The sequence below is a fragment of the Suricata suricatta genome, chromosome 17 (assembly GCF_006229205.1).
Source record: "Suricata suricatta isolate VVHF042 chromosome 17, meerkat_22Aug2017_6uvM2_HiC, whole genome shotgun sequence".
Classification (NCBI taxonomy): Eukaryota; Metazoa; Chordata; class Mammalia; order Carnivora; family Herpestidae; genus Suricata; species Suricata suricatta.
In genome coordinates this window covers 37764693-37783485 of record NC_043716.1, presented here as the reverse complement: position 1 = coordinate 37783485, position 18793 = coordinate 37764693, and the positions used below count along the sequence as shown (strand labels likewise).

The following is an 18793-nucleotide window of genomic DNA, read 5'->3' as shown; positions in this document are numbered from 1 at the left end:
AAGAAAAGGCATTTGTCAGTTGCAGCTGCATTGCATCAGCCAAAGAAAGTCACATGCCCAAGCCTCCTGTCAATGGGGATGAGGAAACCTAATCCTCCGCTTGGAGGGGCACCACAAATCACAGGGAGAGGAGGCAAATATTGAGAACAATAGTACAACATACCACAGTAAGACAACAGTCAGTGCAAGGCTAAAAACCAACAACAGACCCCAGGAACTAGGGATCCTAGCAGCTGGCTGAGGTCGCCTAGATGGAAAGAGGGGGAAATAAAGCTAGAAATAAGATTTCATGCTCGCAATGACTAGTGGTGGAAATTCTCCTCAAAAGAAATTAAAATTGAGCCACCTCTTAAGTTTTCAACTAAGAAACATCCACTTTTTCTTGTGCTCATAGAAAGAATCTTTGGAGCATACATTAGAGGAGACCAGGGCTCGTTATGCTAGTCAATTGGCCACCATCAAGGCACTCCTGAACTCCATAGAAGTCCAACTGACCCAGATTTGGACCGATACAGAACGCCAGAACAAGGAATACAATGCGCTCTTTGACATAAAGACCCGACTTGAGCAGGAAATTGCTACTTACCGCCGCCTTCTGGAAGGAGAAGATGTCACGTAAGGCTCTTATGATCAAGGGATATATGCCAGTGTTTACATGCTGTGCTATTTTAATGCCCACACATTAAACTCAGTCACTCATTCCCCAGCACCAATCCAGTCCCTAGCACAAAAGCAATTACACGCGCATCACCAACAACAAAACAAAAATATACCAAAAGTGCGCCCATCCCGCACATACCAAGTATGTGTAGAGTTGACTGACTTAGAAGATGGCTCTACAGTAGACGACACAGATTATGCTTTGCTAATTTTGATGTTTAATACATAATTGAGTAACTTTTCACATAACAGTAACTTTTAAAAATCCTCACTGAGGGGTCATGAAATGAACAATAGACTGCAGAGGTCTGTGGGAACCAGTTTGAGAATCATCAGTGTTGCCACGGCAACTGTCTTTAACTACCAAGACACTCGGTAAGAGAACACGTTTTAAACTTCCACTGTAATTTTCTTATTTTTATTACAAAAACTTTTAGCATTAGGGGAAACAGGTCAGTTTTGAAGATATATATATATGTATATACATACATACACACCCATGGTAAAGGGGGGAAATGCAAACACAGCATTAAAACACAGCACTTATTTTGCAATGAAAAAGGCAGGTCAGTGCTTCATTTTCAAAATGGCAATAACACATTTTGTTGTTTCTTTTTCTTCTCTTAAAAAATACAGCCAAACAAACAGAACTACAGAGTATCAAAAAAGCACCCTGGAGGAGAAAGGTAAGTGTTCTAGTTTCACACATTTCCTGTAATTCTGAATTCTCACTCAGTAGATTACCACTTATTGAACGCCACTGGTGAAAAGTAAAGGGAGATCAGTTTTCAAGTCAGCAGATATTATCCTAGGGATTCTGAAAATCAAGCACATCATATAAAGAAATCCCAGTGTGAGAAGTTTGTCACACTCCCTCCCTCATGGGGTGATTTTCTCCACCCAAGCTATTGCTGTTCTGAGACATTCTGGGATCATCAAAGGAAAAAATAAGAGGAAAACGTGCATTTGGCTTAATTCGATATTGTATATTTTTCTTTGGGGGGTGGGGAGAGAAGAAAATGTGTGAATTTGGAGGCAGTAACATATTTTCTGCACTTATCTATAAATGGGACAAGATTGTTTAAGAAAAAGAATGGGTTTCTTTTCCTTTTAGGAAAAAAATACATATAAAATTATGATAATTCAAACATATGGTACCTGTCCTTCTCTGCCTGACTTATTTCGCTTAGCATGACACCCTCGAGGTCCATCCACTTTGCTACACATGGCCGTATTTCATTCTTCCTCATTGCCATGTAGTACTCCATTGTGTATATATACCACATCTTCCTGATCCACTCATCAGCTGATGGACATTTAGGCTCTTTCCATGGTTTGGCTATTGTAGAAAGTGCTGCTATGAACATTGGGGTACATGTGCTCTAACAGGAGAGACCTGGCAGGGGACCGTGGGGAGAGGAAGGGGGAAAGAGAGCTTGGGGAGAGTGAGGAACACAGAACAAGGGAGACTATTGAATACTGAAAACGAACCATGGACTGAAGGGGGAGGGGGAGGGAAGAGGTGATGGTCATGGTGGGGGGCACTTGTGGGGAGAAGCACTGGGTGTTATATGGAAACCAACTTGACAATAAACTATTAAAAAAATAAAAAATAAAACAAGAAAAAAATAAAATAAAATGAAAATAAATAAATAAAATCATGATAATTTAGAATTGAATATTATAATTCAGCAGAGTTATGTTCCTGAATTAACATTTTATACTTAAATCTCAACTCAGATGTAAAGAAAAAACGGAAGATTAGGACGATCGTGGAGGAAGTGGTGGACGGCAAGGTTGTGTCATATGAAACCAAAGAGATGGAAGAAGATATGTAAACGGTTGCCGGGAGATCGCTGCTGGGGATTTGGAAGAAACGTAGACATAATCTTTGCTCCCTACAGGAGAGTGGCCATCAGAAGGCACTATTAATGCTTTGTAGTGATCAGAAGTGGGGGAAAGCCCATTTATCCGTCTCTATAATTGAATATAAAATGTTTTATCAGAGGAGTTGCAAACTGCCTACAAAAACAAAACCAGGCGATCACTCGGACATTTAAAACCTCATGACAAGAAATCTTTAACGTGAAACACATTGGGTATAAGCTATAGACCACCTAATATCGATTTGTTAATGTTCCTGAAAAGTATAGCACATGTGAATTACACTAAGCCTTGCAGAGCAGTGGAGTCCCTGCAAATTGCAAATACACCACTCTCTAATCTTTCTTGTTTCTGAATTGCAAAATCTCCTTTCAGGGGCCTCTGGATTCTTAATTGAGCCAATTTCTTGGTTAAATTCATTGGATGTTTTATATTGATACAATCCTGCTACTTTTGAGTTATATCTACTTTCTTTTCCATTGTCTTCATTGCCTTTTAAAACTCACCTCAGCTCAGGGCCCCTGGGTGGCACAAGTCGGTTAAGCGTCTAACTTCAGCTCAGGTCATGATCTCACAGTTCGTGAGTTCAAGCCGTAAATCAAGCTCTCTGCTGTCATCAGCACAGAGCCCATTTCAGATCCTCTGTCCCCCTCTCTCTCTGCCCCTCCCCACTGCTTTTCTCTCTCTCTCTCTTTCTTTCTCTCTCTCTCTCTCTCTCTCTCTCTCTCTCTCTCTCTCTCTCTCTCACACACACACACACACACACACACACACACACACAGAAATAAATAAACTTAAAAAAAACTTAACTCTTCGAATAATTTGAGAGTCAGACTCCAATCTCAAATGCTCAGCAGAATAAGAATGAAGCACATCAGGCTGGAAACGGGGCAAGATCAGGGGCAAGTTGAATATCAGACTTGATTTCGGCTAATGTCACGACCCCAGAGTCCTGGGATCAATCCCTCGAGCCCTATGTCGGGCTCTGTGCTAAACCTATAGCCTGCTTAAGATTCTCTTGTTCTCTTTCTCTCTCTTTCTGCCCCTCTCCTCCATTTGTGCTCTCTCTAAAAAAGAAAAAGAAAAGAAAACACTAAAAAAAAAGAAATGGGAATAGATTAAGTACAAAATTAGTGAAAACCTTCTCAAGGCAGAATACTTCTCCTTATGACAATAAACTGCATAAATCAATCAGGTGTTCTCTTTTTTTATGGGGTGAATGTATGTTATGAAATATCTCTCACCAGTTTTTTAATAACAGCCTTAATGAGATAAATCCATATACCATAATATTCATCCTTAAGAAGTGCACAATTCGGTGGTCTTCAGCACGTTCACAGGATTGTGAAACCATCACCACTGTCTAGTTTTAGGACATTTTCATCACTCAGAAGAGAAACCCCAGGAGTGCCTAGGTGGTACAGTTCGTTAAGCGTCCGACTCTGGATTTCAGCTTAGGTCATGATCTCAGAGTCATGAGATCAAGCCCCTCAGCACAGAGCCTGGTTTAGATTCTCTCTCTCTCCCTCTCTCTCTCTACCCCTCCCTCATGCTCTCTCTCTTTTGCAAAATAAATAAGGATTAAACAAAAGAAAAGAAACCCCAGTAAGAGTGACCCCCCACTTCTCTTCCCCCCAGACCTGGCAACAACTAATCCACATCTTCTGTCTATGGATTTGCCTACTCTGGACACTTCAAAAAAATGGAATCAGACAATTTGTTCTTTTGTACAGAAATGTTTGCAGCAGCATTATTCATAAGCCCAAAGTAGAAACAACTCAAATATCCATCGACTGATTGATGGATAAACAAAATACAGTAGGTCCATACAATAGAATATTATTTGTCAACTGATACACAGTGCAGAGATGAGCCTTGAAAACACTATGCTTTCTGAGGGAAGTCAGACCCAAAATTCTCACACATTTTGCATTTCCCGCAGCAGTAACTGCCTTGCAAATGTCTACAGGAAAAATTTTGCCCTCTCTCATCATATTCTAGTAAATGAATAGCTTGGATTTAAATTTTGATACATAAATTCATAAGTAAATAGGATTTTGAGTGTGATTATATTGAAAATAATAATGTAATTTGCTTACAGATAATAGGATCTACCATTTATTGAGAACTTACTATGAGCTAAGCAGTATGCATGGCATTTTATATGCATTTCTCATTTAATCCTCCCACTGACCCCATGAAGTAGAACTATTAGGTCGAATCATATGATCTTGCCAATCCGTGATCATTTTTTACCTTTAAAAAACAGCTATTTTATATGGGTTGATCTTATTCTATTATCCCCATTTTATGAGTGAGAATTATATATGAAGACATGAAATAAGTCCTCTCCCAAAGTTGAAATTCACTAGGCATGGCCATCGTCAATGTGACAATTATTGCCTATTGCCCTAGGCAATAATGATACGTTGTTCAAAAGTTAGGATTACTATTAACTGAATTTCCTATAAAAATGAAAACTAATCCTTGCCTTTGGGTCAATCTCTAGTCTCTTCCAAGTAATCTTTCAAAGAAAGTAGTGAAATCATATATACATATGAAAACAGATGGTCTACCAGTAGTTACTATGGGGAAAGTGAAGTTTTAACCTCCTTATGTATACTTCTTATACCAGCTCGGACACAGAACAGCATGATCCTATTTCTGAGAGGCATACAGACCCAGAGAAGATCTGTAGGTCCCAAACATGGGGTCTCTTTATCACACATTGTAATTTCATGACTTCATACGAAACCATCACACTCCAAGAGAAGCCCCAGAGGTGAAGCTAGGATGGAGAGAACTACTTTTTCTGGACTTGGGGAAGTACACCGACAAAGAGCCTTATAACACCTAGAAAGAATGACATGGAATGATATAAAACCAAAACATGACCAGAGGACACCCCCTGCTCTCACCCTTACTGACTTGGGGACAGTCTCAGATAACGACTCCAACTTCAAGTATTAGCTAGTGCTTTTAATTTTTTAATTTCCCTTCAAATATTTGTTTTCTCTCCCCTAGACTCATTTCCAAGATTCACATCCCAGGAAAGCAAGATTCCAAGGTTCCTTCTCCTCTCTCTCTCTTTTTTTTTAATGTTTTTATTTATTTTGAGACAGAGAGAGACAGAGCATGAGCAGGGGAGGGGCAGAGAGAGAGGGAGACACAGAATCGGAAGCAGGCTCCAGGCTCGGAGCTGTCAGCACAGAGCCTGATGCGGGGCTCGAACCCACCAACATGAGATCATGACCTGAGCAGAAGTCAGAGGCTTAGCCGACTGAGCCACCCAGGCGCCCCTCTTCTCCTCTCTCTTACCACATGCAATCCTCTCTGCCTCTGAGAACACTAAGGTCTGGAGTCCAGATCTCATCTTCGAGCATGACTGCCGGGGGGCTTTCTCATCCTCATCTCGAAAGCACAGCATACGATGTCAGTAACCCAGTATTCTCTAATTCACTTACAGGACCTTCAGATGTTATTCACAGCAAAAGTGAAAGGTGGTAGGGACCAAGTGATGAGTGAATTGCAGAAAGTGGAAGGTCTATCTTTAATGGAAAGAACTCAGGGAGAATCCTGTAATCAAACCGCAGTAAACTAACCAATGGGACCTGAGAAGAGGAGCACATGTTATACTTAATAAAAATGGAAAGACTTACAAATACCATGTGAATAATTGTCTCTGTCTTGAGTACCCCCTGAACTCGACAGAAAGGGACATCATGGTTCTTTTGAGCTCCTCGCCCTTTCTCGTTGTTTTCCTCTGGGCCTCAATGTGTATAACCACTTTGCCACCAAAGCCCAAGATTGTTTCTGTCTGCTATACTCCCATTTTCATGTATTTTTACAACTGTCAGAGAAAATTGTTTTCACTTCTAAAAACTCTAAGATATAGGCTTGGTTATATATCTTAGCCCTCCCCCCCAAAAAACAGCCACTGAAAAAGAAAGATCTCTCTTTCCAACTTCTGAAGTTGCTCCCCATTCATCATTGGATTCAGAATGGATCTTAGTCAAATCATACCAGTAAATTAGAGCACAGTCACTTTCAGATGAAATGAATTTTAAATGACCCATTCAAACATACTAAGAACGGAGTTCTTCCGAGTGAAATAACTCCAGGAGTACAAGGATGAAGCTTAGCCAAACACTAAGCTAAGACTCAGGATTAAAAATGAATTAGATGGGGCACCTGGGTGGCTCAGTCGGTTAAGCATCTGGATTCAGCTCAGGTCATGATCTCACAGTTTGTGGGTTCAAGCCCTGCCTGGGCTCTGTGCTGGCAGCTAGCTCAGAGCCTGGAGCCTGCTTCAGTTTCTGTGTTTCCCTCTCTCTCTGACCCTCCCCTGCTCGTGCTGTCTCTCTCTGTCTCTCAAAAATAAATTAAAAAACATTAAGAAAAAAGAAACATGAAGGTATAATAAGTAAACATAATGTATGGATACTTGAGCAAAATTATTTTAAATTTACACATAGGCATTAGAGGTAGAAAGTATACATGTCAGCACAAAACTGGCTCCAAGTTCAGGAATTCAAGTTAATCATATTCCCATATCATGTGATGATATCACTGAGTTACAAGTCTGCATTTGGCACATTCTCTCCAGTCTATAAGCAAGTAATAGCCTGTTTTCATTTCTATGGCAATCACAATGGACTTACCCTTGGTGGTTGCAGGGGCGGGGAGAGAAGCTGCTTGTAACTAATAATTAATGACCATAACATCAAGTTCCTGTGTGGGAAGTGCAAGTTGAACTGGTACTTTATATGATCTCTGACAATGCAGTTACATGTCAAAAGTATAACTAAAACTACATTTGCCCAGGCATTTGCAGGATTTCATGTGTGATTTCATTCTGTGGGTCTTAGCCTGTACCCTGAGAAATGAAATTCAAGGAGAAAGCTTTTTTGAAAAGGAAAGAGCAAAAGCTCCTGGTTGGTGTCCAGGGTAGAAATCCAGTCTCATGACTGGGGGCTCCAAGTGACCCTGTGTCCTTTCTGTTTTCACTGTAAGAAGCAGGGTTATGTTGTCTACAAAAGGCACCACAACCTGAGTCCTATCTTTGCCACCACCTAGCTGTGTGGCCTTAAAAAGATCACTTGACATCATGACGCTCAGATTGCTCACGTGTAAAATGGGACAAAAGTATCCAACTGAAGGGATTGCCACAAAGGTTAAAAATCATGTCTGCAGTTCACCTGGCCCACTGTCTAGAACCTAGGAAGCACACTATCACTATCAGTGGTTCAAACAAAGACAGGCTCAGACAAAATGCTTGTAATATAGATGAAAGGAATCCTTCATAGGGGCGCCTGGGTGGCTCAGCTGATTAAGTGTCCAACTTCAGCTCAGGCATGATCTCATGGTTATTGGGTTCAAGCCCTGCATCGGGCTCTGTGCTGACAGCTCAGAGCCTGGAGCCTGCTTCTGATTCTGTGTCTCCCTTTCTCTCTCTGCCTACCCCACCCCTGCTCATGCTCTGTCTCTCGCTCTATCTCAAAAATAAATAAATGTTAAAAATTAAAAAAAAAATAGACTGTTCGCAGGTTTAGAGAACCTTACTTTCTGGGAAGCTAGAGTCAAGGCAGAAAATATCTGATATTTGAGGGGTCAAGGATTGAGGATGTGAGCACTTATATAATTTTCATATTCAAAAAAAATCAGTTGTATTTTGATACATTAGGAATGCTGGGGGTAGAGCAGTGAACTATCAGTGAAATCAGGCTCCTGATTTCACAGAGCTTACTGTCAACGTAACTTTTATGTAAAGGGAAAGCTGTTGAAAATACTATAATATTCTACTCAGAAACAGCATTTTTCAATGTTCGAAAGGTCCCCTTTCTGAATCAGAAGAAAAAGAGACCATGTGACATCCTAATCCTAATCTGATGATTTAAAATTCTTGAGAATTCAGGGACGCCTGAGTGGTTCAGTCAGTTAAGCATCTGACTTCGGCTCAGGTCATGATCTCAGCATTTGTGAGGTCGAGCCCTGCATTGGGCTCTGTGCTGAGCCTGCTTCAGATTCTGTCTCCCTCTCTCTCTGCGCCTTGGTCACTCACACTGTCTGTCTGTCTGTCTCTCTCTCTCTCTCTCTCTTTCTCTTTCCCAAAAATAAACATTAAAAATTTTTTTAAATTCTTGAGAATTCAAATTTCTGTATCAATCTGAAAAATGCATTTATCCCCCCACCTCTCACCAGTGCATCTCACAACTGCTTCTGAAACTATATATCCCACAAGAAGATAGATTAGATCATGACTGGAGGGTTTACATTTCGTTTTCTAAAGGAAACACGTTGGAAATATGAGTGAAGAACTTTAAGAAGCTCAAGGCTGAGGACGACGTACGATTAATTTATCCATTCAACAAAAGCTCATTGCCTTCCTACTGTGCTTAAGACACCGGGCAGTGCTGAGAATACAGGCAATAGAAGACTTTGGAAGAGAAAAATTCCTTGTGACAACCTATGTCTACTCCACCCAGATTTCTTTTTTGTATAACAAATATATAATGGGCACAATTATTTGATTAGTTCTATACCGTCAAGTTTTCAGTATGCATAAATCAGGTATTCGCTGAACTGGTCAAAAAAGGGGGAAGCACAATATTTTGAATGAGCATGAACTTTTCAACTGTAACACCCATTTCACGACCTATAAAAGGCCAATCTTTCTGCCTTGCTGACACTGCTTTCTCTCAGGTTGTAGCCCCCTGCCCCGGCTGTGGATCTCTCCAGCAACGCCATGTCCCTCTCAGTGCGCACCTCTGGGCTGCCCCGGCGGCTGTCTTCCCAGAGTGGGACATCGGGCAGAGTCAGGGGCACGGCCGCTTCCATCGTTGGAAGTGGCTATGGGGGGAGCACCTTTGGCTTTGGGGACGGCTCTGGGGGAGGCTTTTCTTCTGCTTCCATGTTTGGCTCTAGTTCTGGCTTTGGTGGTGGCTCTGGAATGTCCTTTGTAGGAGGACTGGGTGCTGCTTATGGGGGAGCTCTGGGAGGTGGCTCTGGAGGTCTGGGAGGTGGCTTTGGAGCCCTGGGAGGTGGCTTTGGAGGTCTAGGAGGTGGCTTTGGAGGCCTGGGAATTGGATTTGGGGGGAGCCCTGGAGGTGGCCCTGGAGGTATTCTCTCTGGCAATGATGGAGGCCTTCTTTCCGGATCAGAAAAGGAAACCATGCAAAATCTTAATGACAGATTGGCTTCCTACCTGGATAAGGTTCGAGCGCTAGAAGAGGCTAATACTGAGCTAGAAAACAAAATTCGAGAATGGTATGAAACACGAGGATCTGGGACTGGAGACCCCGGGTCACAGAATGATTACAGTAAATATTACCCAATCATCGAAGACCTCAGGAATAAGGTAATAATATGGTTTTTGAAGAGGCTTTAGGAATTATTTTTTATTTTTCTTTTTTACTATTACAATATTTTACAGTGACAATCCACGTGAAACTTAAGGTATTTTTCAATGTGACTGTATTAGGAGCAATTTCTCATCTCAGGATATTTAGTTTCATTTTATCATTTATTATAAAGTGACTTCTGCTATCTCTACAAAAACATGTTTCTCAATTTTTAAATGAAAAGTTATAAATGTTTTTTTAAAAAGTTAAATTGCCTTAAACTCTTAACGAAATCTCATGTTAACATCACCTAAAAATTTCCTCTCCAAAATATATCTACATAATACTAATATTTTCCATCTTCATTTTGTGTGTCTTCCCGTCTTTGGCCAGATCATTTCTGCCACCATTGGAAATGCCCAGCTCATCCTGCAGATCGACAATGCAAGACTGGCTGCCGAAGACTTCAGAATGAAGTGAGTAGAACAACAGAAAGACTAATGAGAATCAACAGGTCTCATTATTTCTTCTCATTCCCTATTTTCCTACCTTTGTTGATGGCAAACATTCTACCCCTCTGCAGCTCACATGCTCTGTGCATGTGATGTTGCAGCTCACATGCTCTGTGCATGTGATGTTTTGGCAAATGCACATTGGGCATTCTAGGAAGTAATCAGATTTGAACACAATTCACATTACACGTCCTTAATTATACGCTGCTTTTAACCTAGGGCTATGATGGTCATGCTGGTAATTTGCTATTGGCTCATAACACAGACATGATATTTCCACTGATGTCCTAAACCTTGATCTCCCATGTATCAAAATGAATTAATAATGTTTTTACCTAGAAGTTAAGTGAAACTGTCTTTTTCCGGATGACCCATACCACTAAATATTAACCACACATCTATTTTTATATTTCCTCCTCCTTCCCCATACTCCACCCTCCCGGACTTAAGGAAGAAACACTCATGCTCATTTTGCTCCACAAAGTCTCCACACAGGATGTGGCAGTGGTGATGAGCCTGAACCGGGGGAGTCTTGGTAAAAGCTATTAAAGAAGTAGCAGTGCTTTAAATTAAGCCATGAACAAAAGTTAAGCAAGAAGACTATTATTTTATTTTCAACTGCTTTTAGGATGCCATCGGAAAGCCCACCTGGAGAGGGGCTACTACCGTCTATAGCAAGGGGGGCCAGCCAAAGGGGAAATTGTTCCCTGGGACACAGTGCTACTGAGGGTCACGGCTGGCAGAAAAGTCTCACCTCTATTTTTCACTTCCCTCCAGCTGAGTCGTAAACTACCATGAAATAAAGGAAAGGAAAATGTTAAAAAGGAAAAAATAGCATCATAGGTCACAATGCTGCCACTTGTCAATAATCACAAAGGGCACAAGACAGCCCTGAAGATGATGGCAGGGGGCTTATTCAAATGGGTGTGTTGACTCCAGAAACTGTTTTGCACTTGGTTTTTAGGTATGAGAATGAGCTGGCCCTGCGCCAGAGCGTGGAGGCCGACATCAACGGCCTGCGCAGGGTGCTGGACGAGCTGACCCTGGCCAGGACCGACCTGGAGATGCAGATCGAGAACCTCACAGAAGAACTGGCCTACCTGAAGAAGAATCATGAGGAGGTCAGCTTTCTAAGCTGCTTTTTTTCTCCCAAATTCAAAAATTACAATTTCAAATTCATAAACCTGGCATTAGAACCGGTATGGGTGATACATCGTGCCCCAGTTAAATTTGCTTTGGATTTCTGGACGAGTCTATGCGTGGTGGCGGTGACAGTGGCGGGATCAGTGGTGGTTTCTGTGAAAGTTAACGGAGTAGAGGTGCTTTCTGATGGTGTCATTTTCATCACTAGGTGAGAATAATCAGAATTTTAATTGTCCTGATTTAGTGATTTTTTTAAAAATATAGTACTTTTAAAGTTCAAAAACAAACCTACCAATAACATATAATGTCATATGTGTTAGAGAAACTGGTTATGCCCAGCTTAAAACACCCTTGGGATGCTGATGTGCCACAATGTATATCAAAAACTGGTGTGTAAAACAGACGATAATCATGACCCTGGCAATGGGCTTCTTTAGAGCTATCTACTAGAAACCCATGACTGTGGTACAGCGTGCAAGCCTTGCCCTGTCTGCAGCCCTGGCCTGGCAGCTGTGGTTGAAACCCCACTATCCCTTTTCTACAAGGCCCCCACTTCTTTGTAAAGGCCCTAGATCCCCAAGAAGCAGGGCCAACTCATCCATTTTCCATGGTAGGCACAGCCCCAAGGGCCTATGGTAAGTTTAGGGACCCAAGAAAATGTCTTAAGTTCTTTTAAAATAGAAGAAAAAATGCAAATTTTTAGGTAAAAAAAAGTTGTAATACGTCACTACAGCAACATGATCATGAAATAAAATGTTTAATGTCTTCTGTGTTGGAAGAGACCAGCGAGAGTCACAACGGGCCCCTGTATCCCTCTTTCTCACTCCCTGTCCCCAGGAGCTCCAAACCTTCCGGGCAGGCCGCCCGGGGGAGGTCAGCGTGGAAATGGACGCTGCTCCGGGGGTGGACCTCACCAGGCTCCTAAATGACATGAGGGCGCAGTACGAAGCCATCGCTGAGCAGAATCGGAAGGATGCGGAGGCCTGGTTCATTGAAAAGGTACCACAAACAGAAACAAAAGGCTTTGGCCCTTTTGCAGAAAAGAGGCGCGGGAGCAGCACCCGCTCAGGTCCCTTCACCCGTTTGCCTCGACAGAGCGGGGAGCTCAGGAAGGAGATCAGCACCAACACGGAGCAGCTTCAGTCCAGCAAGAGCGAGGTCACTGACTTGAGGCGCGCAGTTCAAAACCTGGAGATCGAGCTCCAGTCCCAGCTGGCCACGGTAGGGCGCGCTCGCGCAGCATCTTTTCATGACTTCCAAAGAAAACGTGCCATCCACATCAGGAAGGCCACAGACGGGCCGCCTTCTCAGTCCCCTTCACTGTTCTGTCTGTGCCATTTCCCTCCCACGTGCAGAAGAGATCCCTGGAGGACTCATTGGCCGAAGTGGAGGGCGACTACTGCGGCCAGCTGTCGCAGGTGCAGCAGCTCATCGGCAGCCTGGAGGAGCAGCTGCTGCAGGTGCGCGCAGATGCCGAGCGCCAGAACGCCGACCACCAGCGGCTGCTGAACGCCAAGGCCCGCCTGGAGCTGGAGATCGAGACCTACCGCCGCCTGCTGGACGGCGAGGCCCAAGGGTGAATAGATAGGTTGCAGCCAGTGGGCTGACCAACAGCGGCCACCTGGTGCGCCCTGGGCAACAGAAGGAAGGGTTCTCTGGTTGATGGGAAACACCATATCTCCTAGAGACATGCCTTGTAGTTAGGAAATGTCCAACACTTTGCAAGGTGTTGTCACCCACTATCTTGATATTTTATAAAATGCTGGGATGAATACTGGCACCACAGACAAGAGGCATACTGCAAAGGAGCACAAAGAAGTCACCCATTAGAGATCTGGTATCGATGCCCCAATGCTAAGGATGACACGTCAAGTAGCAGCGACCTGAGTCACCTCACAACCGACTGCAGCGAACTTTCCAAAAGGGAGCAGCAGCCTGGAATAGTGGGAAGAGCCTGGGGCTGTAAAACAGGAAATCTAACTTCTGAGAGCAGATCTTCCATTAACTGCCAGTTTGCTTCACTTTAGAGCCCGTTTCAGGCAGGGTTTGAAAATAAAGGTCCACCGCACTAAGAGATTCCTCTCAGGGTGCAACATTCAACCACTGTTCATCAGGAAATTTGGAAAACTAGTTTTATGCACATTTTTAGCTTAAACAGCAAACTCTTTTTTTCTCCTTCTCCCAGAAAGCATCATGTGATATCATCTCCCTTGTTTCCTTTACAGCAACAGTTTTGATGAAAGTTTCTACGTGACAGAATCCAAATCTCAAACACAGTCGATTGACTCCTCTAAAGGTATGTGGATTCCCTCAGAATCACTTAGAATAAGTCAGGATCACACTTATTAATGATTAAAACTATAAGATATCGTTGAGTGTTGCAGTATTATTAATAACTTAAGTATATTTGCATTTCTGAGCCAAGGAAAAATATTTATGCATTCCTGCAGAAAAATAAGTAGTCTGTACTATATTAAAACTTTTGGTAAGCCCGGGAAGGAAAAATCTACTCTACAAAGAGGTATTATGAGCATCATAACCACTTTTTAAATGTTTAAAAAGAAAAGTAGGGGCGCCTGGGTGGCTCAGTCGGTTGAGCGTCCAGCTTCAGCTCAGGTCATGATATGGTTCCTGGGTTCGAGCCCCACATTGGGCTCTGTGCTGGCAGCTCAGAGCCTGGAGCCTGCTTCGGATTCTGTGTCTCCCTCTCTCTCTGCCCCTCCCCTGCTCATGATCTGTCTCTGTCTCTCAAAATAAATAAATGTTTAAAAAAAATTTTTTTAAAGAAAAGTACTTTCATTTGTGCATAAGACAATACAGAATACATTTCATTTTTACTGAATGACATGCATTGTTTTAGAATGCAAAAGTCATTTTTGAAAGTTTAAATTTGATGGAATATATCTGCCACTATCTTATTTAAAGCTTAAATTAAACAACAATCAATTTTGGATGAATATGTGAAACACTAACTTTTGCCCCCTTCATTCCATTTTTATCTTTAGATCCAACCAGATCCCGGAAAATCAAGACAATTGTGCAGGAAGTGGTGAATGGTGAAGTGGTCTCATCTCAAATTCAGGAAGAACTAATATAAAATTTCACAAGATTGGCCCAATGATTGGTTCCTTAGAAGCAGTAAATTTGCAAGCAGAAATTATCCCTTTCAGAATAAGATACTATATTAGATCAATTCTACTTTTGTCTGTTTCATTTTCCTTGGATTCCCTATTCTCATTCAGTCAGTTTTGCTCTTCAATTACAAATCACTATGGCCACGCTGGTCTTTATAACAAACCAAAATTGCCTTACATCTTTCTGGACCTAGAGTAGTCTTTTAATAAACTTTCTTCTGGTGAACGGGAACATGTTTTAATCACAGGATTCTGATCAAGTAGTATGGTTTTAATAAATAAAAGATGAATGGTAATAAGGTGAGATGTGTACCTTCTTGATTCTAACAATAATGTCAAGAGCATAGAGAGAAGTTTGTAAAATTCTAATAGTAAAATAAACACTGAGATGACAATGTTGAGGTTGGAGATTAAATTAAGAAGACTCTTGTAGAGAGGAGCATGGGTGGCTTAGTCAGTTAAGCATCCAACTTCAGCTCAGATCATTATCTCACAGTTTGTGGGTTTGAACCCCATATTAGGCTCTGTGCTGACAGTGCAGAGCCTGCTTGGGATTCTCTCTTTTTGCCTCTCTCAGCCCATTCCCCACTTTGCTCTCGCTCTCTGAATAAATAAATAAATAAATAAATAAATAAATAAATAAATAAATCTTTTAGAGGGGCACCTGGGTGGCTCAATTGGTTAAGTGCACAACTTTGGCTCGGGTCATGACTGCATGGTTCATGGGTTCAAGCCCTACATCGGGCTCTGTTCTCATGGTGCAGGGCCGGCCTGGGAGTCTCACTTCCTGCCCCTCCCCCACCCACACGCACCCACATGTGCGTTCCCTCTCACTTTCTCTCAAAATAAATAAACTTCTAAAAAAATAGTATTTTAGAAGTTCTGTCCTTTTTTTGCTTCTCAGCCTTTTGGCTAAGATCAAGTGTAGAAGTTCTGTTCTTTTTACATCAGCCAATCAAGGTTACAACAAAATCACATTGTCCATGATGAGAGATAACAGTTGTTCTGTTCGTTTTCTAGGACCTTCTTTCATTCAGTCAAGAAACCCTTATGGAACCCTTATAGTGTGTATGACTGGAGACTCAAAGGTGAATAAGATAAGATCCTTGCCTGGATGAGCTCACAGTTGAGGGCGGAGATACACCTCTACCAGAAATGTCATACAGAGAGATAAGGCAGATAGAAGTTCAAAGGACACATGGAGAAAGAAGTGAACAGCTTTTGGGGGGTGGGGGGCAACTAATTGCTTCATACAGAAATCAAGCGGAAGAGAAGGGGGAAAGGAACAGAGGAAACACATGTGAAAAAACACGAGAGGGTAAACAAACATTGCTTTGACCCTTCTCCTTATCTGGCGCCATTGAGGCGAGGGTGGGGTTTCCATTGGGGTGGATCAGACCCATGAGTCAATAACAGATGTCATGTTCTGGGTTGTGACAGCAGGTGCCAAAGTCTAAGCCTGAGTAGTTGGGGGTCAGTCTGGGTTGCCAAATCCAAAACCCTAAAAGGGAAATGAGAGCAGGACTTAGTGATTAAGAGTCTGGGTTCTGAAGCCAGACGGGCTCAAATCCTGGCTCTGCCCCTTCATTGCAAGTAACCGAATCCCTTAGTTTCCCCATCTATCATTGAAGTGGGTGGGTTTTGTGGAGATGAAGTGAGGTAACATACGTAAAACACTAGGAGCAGTCCCTGGAACCTAGCAAGTACTCAATATTTGCACTCTATTACTTTTTAGTGTATGAAGTCAAAATGGGGCACAGCAGCCAGGGGAACTGATGAACAAGGAGTGGCATGGGGAGCAGAAAGGAGAGGCAGGAGTCATGCAAGGCTGGAGGAATTCTAGCTCTGAGTGCACAAACCCACAGAAGGGTAGTATGCCATTAGAGCTGACCTGCTTCAGCATGCAGCTTTCTGAAGTCACACTTCCTTTTAATATTTGCTAGTGGTTTCCAGTGCTCCATTTATCTCCCTATATTATGCATAGCAGTTCCACTCTCAGCCTAGCCCTCACCTGCCAGAACACATCCTGGGAGAACTTTACATTTTAGACCCGCAGAGATGATCAAAGTCTTTTCCTGAACAGGGTCCACAGCCCCCAAGTAATAGATGATGCCCCTTTTCTGGTATACAAAAGTGGCTGCAAATACTATTACTCTTTCAAAAAACATCTGTCTTCCGTATAAGTACATCTGAATTGTGTGAGACTCAAAGGAGAAAGGAGGTTTGCAGAAGGATGAACCCAGTGGGTGGTTCCAAGCTACCATCTTAGTTTCTTAGCACTCCTTTCCTCTCAAAGCATTTTCTCCTCTGGGCTCCCAGGGACAATACCTCACTTGCCATTGTTCCTCAGATTTTTCTTTGTGACCTCTGAATGCTGGCTACATCTTCCTGTCCTCTCTTTCTATACTCATTCTGTAGGTGATCTTAACTAATCACATGGCTTTAAAATAACCATCTATAAACTTACTGTGGTGATCATTTCACAATATACACAAACATTGGATCATTATGTTATATATTTAAAACTAATAAATGCTATGTGTCAATTATATCTCATTAAAAGAATAAAGTAACCTTCTATGCATTGATTACTTCTTGTGGTGGCTTCCAAGATGGCCCCAGTGATCCCCACCTCCTGGTACTCCTGTCCCTGTGTAGAGTCCCCACCAGCAATGAGTAGAGTAGACCTACTGAAGAAGTGATCATGTGTGATTTCCAAGGTTAGGGCACAAAAAGCATTTCACTTCGGGCTGGGTCTCTTGGATTGCTCACTCTGGGGGAAGTCAGCTGGCCTTAAAGTTACATTGCAGGGGGAAGGGGGGCTATCTGAAAAAAAAAAATCAGTGATATCAAAAAACTGCCCACATAAGCTCCAATGGCTAGGATCTCATGGAACAGTCAAGTCCAAAATTGCAGTCCTTTTTTTTTTAATGTTCATTTATTTTTGAGACAGAGAGAGAAAGACAGAGCATGAGCAGGGGAGGGGCAAAGAGAGAGGGAGACACAGAATTTGAAGTAGGCTCCAGGACCTGAGCTGTCAGCACAGAGCCCGATGCAGGGCTCAAACCCACGAACAGTGAGATCATGACCTGAGCTGAAGTCAGACGCTTAACCGACTGAGCCACTCAGGTGCCCCAATCGCAGTTCTATTCTGGTAATATTTCAAAATATTCTACCGTCTTCAGTTGGCAAAGGATGCATTAGGTTTATTATGTAAGCTCACTCTGCCCTAGTCTCACTGCTAAGAAGTGCAGCAAGCACAGCACCCTTATCACGAGAGTCAAGCCCTCATCCACGAGACCACAAGCCCTAATTCAACACAGACTAAACAGTCCTTCTGGACTCAGCAATTAATGAGTTGCAGAAGTGAGAGGTCTGTCTTTAGGGAAAACAAAAAGAAAATAGCTTACAAGACAAAACCCAAGTAGATCAGACCACAAAGGACAAGCATACCTATTTGTGATCATTTTAAAATCTAAAACTTCACTAATTAAAATGTTTACTTTTTATATGCATTTGTTGTATGTATAGGCTACAGAAAGGCCTGGAAAATATTGTACATACAAAAGCATATTAGTATATTGTATGTATATAGGTATATTGTTACAGTGGTTACCTCCTAGAAATTACCAAGGACTCTGAAGACAATTGTATTTTTTCTTGCACACATTTCCTAAAATGCTTAACAAAGAGCATGTATAACTCTGATAATTAGGTAAAACAACAACTTTTAATTATCCGGAACAAATGGGTTTGCAAGTAGGTCACAGTAGGGAGGGAACCATCTAGAAACCCTGGGTTGCCAAGGTAGTCAATTCTTTAGGCTTTGTAAGAGTGCCACCTACCGGAATCTCAGGAACTGAACTTTTAAAAAACTACCTCTGCTTTTCAAGCCACTTGAGGTATGTTTGATACCATAAAGTTTACTTTTTAAAAAAGAGAGAGATAAAGGAAAAACAAAAAGGCAAAATATCAACTTAATAATTGAAAAAATTCTTATTTAAATAACACGTGGCATTAGTTTCCAGAAAGTCCTAATAAGGAGGCAAGTTGTCTTAAGGCATAAAGAAGAAGGCAAGTAATTGTTCAGAGTTTAGACAACCGGACAATCTGAACTATT

At 42.1% G+C, this 18793-nt stretch overlaps 2 protein-coding genes and 1 pseudogene across 2 annotated transcripts in view; all 3 read left to right on the top strand.

Annotated features, from left to right (window-relative positions):
- KRT20 (keratin 20) overlaps positions 1–3126 on the top strand; it is an 8447-nt gene extending 5321 nt beyond the window's left edge. The window contains exons 6-8 of the mRNA XM_029928565.1: positions 395–615; positions 1297–1346; positions 2401–3126. Coding sequence (XP_029784425.1) covers positions 395–615; positions 1297–1346; positions 2401–2498 — 369 coding nt within the window. The 3' untranslated portion in view covers positions 2499–3126. The remainder of the gene's footprint in view (positions 1–394; positions 616–1296; positions 1347–2400) is intronic.
- A 6163-nt stretch (positions 3127–9289) lies between these two features.
- On the top strand, positions 9290–14732 carry KRT12 (keratin 12). The gene is made up of 8 exons (XM_029928329.1): positions 9290–9901; positions 10278–10360; positions 11361–11517; positions 12377–12538; positions 12635–12760; positions 12895–13115; positions 13765–13835; positions 14545–14732. Exons 1-8 carry the CDS (start codon positions 9290–9292, stop codon positions 14634–14636), a joined length of 1524 nt encoding a protein of 507 aa, XP_029784189.1. The 3' UTR covers positions 14637–14732.
- Positions 14733–15565: 833 nt separating this feature from the next.
- On the top strand, positions 15566–15701 carry LOC115283151 (annotated as a pseudogene).
- The last annotated feature ends 3092 nt before the right edge of the window (positions 15702–18793 follow it).